General features: G+C 39.1%; 1 protein-coding gene across 4 annotated transcripts in view; it reads left to right on the forward strand.

Moving 5' to 3' along the window:
* Positions 1–5,774, forward strand: part of LOC103370065 (transcription factor COE1-like) — a 100,810-nt gene extending 95,036 nt beyond the window's left edge. For all 4 annotated transcript variants that reach the window (XM_008298974.1, XM_008298976.1, XM_008298975.1 and 1 more), the window contains one exon: positions 2,160–5,774. Coding sequence is in view for 2 of the 4 variants with exons in the window: in XM_008298976.1 (XP_008297198.1) it covers positions 2,160–2,191 (32 nt within the window). In the remaining 2 variants the exon portion in view is untranslated. The remainder of the gene's footprint in view (positions 1–2,159) is intronic.
* The last annotated feature ends 230 nt before the right edge of the window (positions 5,775–6,004 follow it).

Raw genomic sequence — 6,004 nt, forward strand, 5'->3', positions numbered from 1 at the left:
GTGTGTGCGTGCACTCGTGACTACCTGAGACAAAAAAGGAAAATGGAGAAAACTGGAGTCTCAGCTGAAACAATACACTATTTTGAGTTTTGTAATGCTGGTACTAAAAATGTATTCGTCTATATTTAAAGTTTTCACTCTAAGCAAAATCTAAAGCCTTTCATTGAATTATTTCTTCACTCTGCTGTATGTGTGTGTGTATGCTTATATAACAAATTATAAGGGGATATGCTTTGTTTTTAAAGCCACATTATGAGGACCACTACGGATAATGTGCTAGGTTAAGCTTAGGGCAAGAGGTACTCTGAGGCTGCATTGAATATGCATCATGTGTGGACCGTTCGTGCCGCAGCTGCTGCAACAATACGCTTTCACTGTAATTAATTAAACTGGCTACACCAGGCAAGAGAGCAGTTGTAAGGCCAATTCATGTATTTTGCAAGTCTGCAACAGTTCATGTGATCTAAATTTCACCATCCACCCAAGTCCAGGAGGGTATGTGGACATCCACATGCAGCTCTAAATCTGTCACCGCACATGTAGTCCTTGTTTTAAGCATTTGTGGGTAAAAACAGGTTCTTGTTAAGGGGAAGGCTATACATGGATGTTTTTCATCATCCACACTTTTGTAATTCATCATAAAAAGGGTTGTAATTGAAGCAGTCCCTCTTAGACTTTGGAGGAGCTTTGACTTGTACATTTGCACTGGAAGTGCCCCAAAGAAGTTCTAAATTCTCCAGAAATCCTGAGATGTGTTTGCCTCCCGTGCGCTGCACTCCTCAGGAATATTTAATGACACAGTGCTATAGTCCTATATCCTGCAAAAAGTCATTTTTGAGAATGAGTACACATCCACCATGGGCCTTCAGCGTCCACACTCCATAATTCTTGTCATCTGTCCAAGTCTACAATAGCATATGTGGACCTCTCATTGACATCAATATGCAGCCTAAAATTTGTGTCTGCATGGATGCTACGCTACAAGGGGCTGTAGCAAGTAGCATGCATGGAATACGTAGACCCCAATCTACTGTGCGTGATTGGAAAAGAGTCCTCCCAGCAGACTAGAAAGTAATAACAACTGTGCATCAGTGGTCAGCTGTCAGTCAGTATGCTCATCCATGAGGGAGTATAGTCAAGATGTAAGAGAGCATTTGTGCCACAGAGGTCCACTCTGCCAATGGAAAAAGAGGCAAGACTTCTACATCTATTTTCACACAAATTGTTTGTGGCCCTTGTAGACAGTAGTGGGTCATCAAGTGTTGACTTTTTCTATTTTTTATTTATTTATTTTTATTAAACTACCAGTACACAAGGAATTACAATTTTACATCAAACAGAGCTCTACTTAGGGGGTCTTGATCACCATTTGTTTTGCCGTTATCAGCTTTGAGATGCACAGCAAGTTTATCCCTTAACATGGTCGACTGTACTCTGTAGATGTCAACTTACCCGTATTACATAAGCTTTCTGTGCTTGGTCCAAAAACTGAAGACACACTAATCCCAAAGCAACAGCTCATCCTCTAACTATTCCTGTAACTCATACAACAACATACGCCATACATGCCCTGCAGGTGTAGCCATTAAATTAAACAGATACGTTCTGCAGCACACTGGTTCAACAAATGACCCGCATACGTTATGTGTCTAATGTAGCCAAAGTATTAGGGTTTGGCAAGTAGTCGTTGCAGTTATGGTCAGGATAAGTCTCCAGGAAATGAATGTAAGTCAATGTAATGTTCTCTGAAGTGATGGAAAAATATCTCTGTGTGTGTCACTTTGGGCTGGGCTCTGCTTCTCACATGTTGACACCCATCCCCTGGGTTTCGAGACAACACATGCCATGATGTAATGTGTCAGGCACACATACAAACATACAGTCAAATACGCCAACTGTTGCTGTGCAGAATGTGTGTGAGCAGCATCGCCAGCTCGGATGATGCTCGATTTATTTATTTTTTTTCTGATTTATTTGTCTATTGATGTTTTAAATGTCGCTGCAGTCACACAGCTGCACAGATGGGAAAACATATTGATGCATTTACAAGGGAATTTTTTATGACCATGAAAATATTTGGCTGTGTTTTAAAAGTTTTTTCTTCTTCTTTTCTTCCCCTCTCTCCTTCGTTCTTTTTTCTTTCTTTCTCCACTCGGCAGCAATCCCGGGAATGATCGTCCCACCCATGTAAAGGTGTGAGTGCATGACTGTGTGTGTGAGTGTGTGTGTGCGCGCGCGTGTGTGTGACTGTGTGTGAGTTGAACCAAGCACACTCTCACTGATCCTGCTGGAGGATTCGGTGCGAGTCAGACTCCGGTCAGGGATGGAAGCAGCTGTCCCGATCTGAAGGAACAAACCCAACTCAGGCCCTTTCTAACACAAAAACAACTGCAAGAACAACACAAGAAGAACAAAAAGAAGAAGAAAAAAAAAGAAAAAAAAAAAGACTGTTTGCAAGAAAATACATTGTTTAGACTTTGTACACCTTGATGCTTTTATAGGAGAACGGCCACGCCTATGTTACGGACTCTCCATGGACACGTGAAGTGTATTTATTTTGGAGAGAATCGTTTCCTCCCTTGAGTGATTGTTGATTAGTTTGTTTTGTTTTGTTTTTTTCTTTCCGTGCAACACTTAATGTGTGATAATCATCTTCTAACTGTAACCTACATGAGGGATTTTCTATTTATGAAGTTTTGTCTTTAATGAAGGAATATAATGTGAAGAATGCCTGACGATGATGGTGACGATGAGTCAAGACGATGATGAAGAAGTCACAGGATTCATACGGGGTCAAATCCAGCCAACACAGACAAGCCAAACCAGACACGCACCTTCGCTTCTCCTTGCCAAACCCTCCATCGCTCTCTCGGTGCTGAGACTTAGAGCGTAGTCATTCAGCTAAAGGATTTGGATGCCACATCTGATCCATCCAGAACAAATCCCTGCATTTACCAGTGTTTGCTCCCATGTGCTACATTTTCTCAAACATGCAAACCAGTCTTTTAGCCACCAAATGGTGCACAAAGGAGAAAAAAAAATCTGTCAATTAACAAACAAGGAACAAATTTATTTCCACCATCAGCGATTCAAGTTTTTCACATGCTTCAGTGCTAATTCAAGACACATTTAGAAACAGCTATCCATAAAAAAAAAGGCCATAAAAGAATGCAGCTTCTTCCCAGCAGTGGAGTGTGTGATTACTGGGTGCCAACAGCAGCTTCACTGTTGAGGATTTGACCCAAAAACTGCCACTGAGTCCCTCCATCGGCCGCATCTGTTTTACAGTCGGACACAGCCACAGCAACCTCTATAAAAAGGGGAACATGTCTTACAAGACTGCTGCCATTTTGATTTTGTTGTGTGAGATTTGCTTTCCTTAGTTCTTTTCTGAACAGATAAATGCTTATTCTTTTACTTGCTTTTTTGGGGGTTTGCTGTGTTTCTTAATATTTTTTTACTGTGATCAGCTGGCCAATCAGATTGTGCTTTTTTTATTTTTTTTGCCTGCCCTCTGATCTGGTTTTGATCGGCAACTTGAGTGGGAAAACTAACCAACTGTGTGTCTTACATGCTGCGCTGCAAAAAAATGTCAAGGCAAAAAAATTTGTGACTGAGTATTAAAATTAATCTTTTAAAAGTGTGAAAAACATCTGCCACCAAGGTGAGAACATTTGAGATTGTCATCCCAAGACGAACGACAGCATCAGTCATTTCAGCAAGAGCCCCTACACGAGATTTATGTTCATACATAAAGCCTGTTAGCAACTACAGTCATTCTGGCAGAAGGAGGAGTCATGTGATGCTGGTGTAGAGCAACAAGAAGGTTGGGGTGGATGGATGGGTAAACATTATATCAAGCATTGACATTAATTTGCTGTTTCCAACCAACAGCATTGTCTTTTTAGTCAAGATCATGATGTTTACCTAAATCTAAACAAGTTGTTTTTATGCCTAAATCTCACCGAACCTTAACCATAGTTATGTCACATCATAACATTTTCTACAGGGAAACTTTTAAAAACCAACACTTTAGAAAACTTCTTGCTGATACGAGTGTCAGAAAACAAAACAATTGCTCTGATGCTCTTGTTTAAGAAGGATGGCATTCTGGTGCAATATTTTGCACTTGTTTCTGAAACTGGGGTATCATTTTCCAGAAATTAAAAAAAAAAAAACACTTTTTTTTGCAGCGCAGGACAGTTAGCCAGCGACATGTCTTAAATGCCCAGTGTGTGAAAGCTATCTGATGGTGTGTGTGTTGTTCAACAGTCTTAATTAAATTATGATGTTAATTTTGCCAAAGCCCTTATTCAGAGACATTAATGCCTAAATAGTCTTACGCCACAGTTCCTATGCTGGTCTACATATCTTCGCTTGTCACACGTTGTCATAAAAAGTAAGGATGCCATATCATGTACACCTGTCATTTTCAGACCTGAGGCAGGAAGCATTCACAGATTACATGGATTGCATCTGGCACAAACAGAAACTATTTGAAAGTGAATTTGATCCTTAACTGGACAGAAAACCTAAATAGCATCTATTTGATAAGTAGAAATCATTTGTAACGACTGCCTGAGGAGATCTGAACCTTCAGTCTCCTCGATGTTACTGCTAAAAAAAAAAAAAAAAAAAAAGGAAGGAAATACTTAATATCCCTCAATTTTAAATTCAAATTAAATGGATAAAAGCCACCACATCAGTCAGCAGACCTCAGCAGCTGAGACTGGAGGTCTGTCAGGGAAGAAGTAATCAAGAACTGGGATGAAAGAATTTAGGAATATGAAAAAAAAATTCCTGTGAAACGGCTCAAAAATTGAAAAGAAAAACAGTCGAAAAAACAACTAAAACCCTGAAAAACCTCCCCGAAGATACTCAGATGTGCTCCTTATTGTCTGTGTCTCTCATGTCAGGATTTGAATGTTATTAAGACATCTTACTTGTTTTTGTATTATAGTGTCTGTTTGTTAAAAGCCATACTTCCACTGCTAATTTCAATCAAGCTAAAATAAGCCATGGTGTATTTTTCTTTTTTTCTTTTTTTTTTTAAATCAAGGAAGCAGGAGGATGTTTTTCATTTTTTGTCCTGTTGTTCGTATCATTCTTGTTCAAGTTAGCATCATTTTGTTGCATTATGTAGACGTAGAGTTTATGAATATGTCATTATGATTTTCTGTGTTTGTCTTCCATATGATGGACTTTAGGATGGAAAATTTGTTGCTCAACAAAGGCTGAAAGAGAAGAAGGAAAAGTCTCTCCTCTTTCTCTCTCCTTTCTCCTGCTTCAGTCAGGTTTTCTGTCCTCTCTCTCTCTGCTCCCCTCCTCTGTTCATTTCCCTCCCTGTGCTATTAATACTCGGTATGTTTGCCCTCTTTTTTCCTTTCCTTCACTTCTCCTTTTTTTAAAAAAAAACAAAAAGAAAGAAAGAAAGAAAAAAAAAATGAGCCACCTATTTATTTTATCTCAAACATGGGTCTGGAGACCACTCTTCTGTTTGTGTCTACATGTGAGAGTGCCTGCGAGTGTGTGCGAGTGTGTCATCATTTTTCCTCTGAACGAAAAATGTGATGTTTAAAAGCCGAGGGATGTTTTTTTTTAATAGTACATATATAAATACTTGTACAGGAAGGAGTAAATAGAAAGTTTTTTGTTGTTTTTTTTTTTTTTTTGTGAAGGAATCAAAATCCAAAGCACTTGTCTAACAGCAGTAATAACATTTGTCATGGCTTGTCTGCGTTCAGGCTCACAGCGGTTGGCATTGTTCATACACATTATCAATAGTATCAGTATGGAGGGGAAGAGTACAGAGGAAACTACTGTAAAGATGATAATGTTGATTTTTTTTTTATTATTTTGAACTTTGAAGTGTAAAATAACTTTTTGACTCTCACTATATTTAATTAAAGTTCTTTCTTCTCTGTGAAAAAGGTGTCGCTTCTCGGTTTTGTCGCTCATCGCTGTCACTCGAAGCACCACGGTTTAGGCAATGAGCCACACGTGT

Source organism: Stegastes partitus, unplaced genomic scaffold (genome assembly GCF_000690725.1).
Source record: "Stegastes partitus isolate 25-593 unplaced genomic scaffold, Stegastes_partitus-1.0.2 Scaffold1365, whole genome shotgun sequence".
Classification (NCBI taxonomy): Eukaryota; Metazoa; Chordata; class Actinopteri; family Pomacentridae; genus Stegastes; species Stegastes partitus.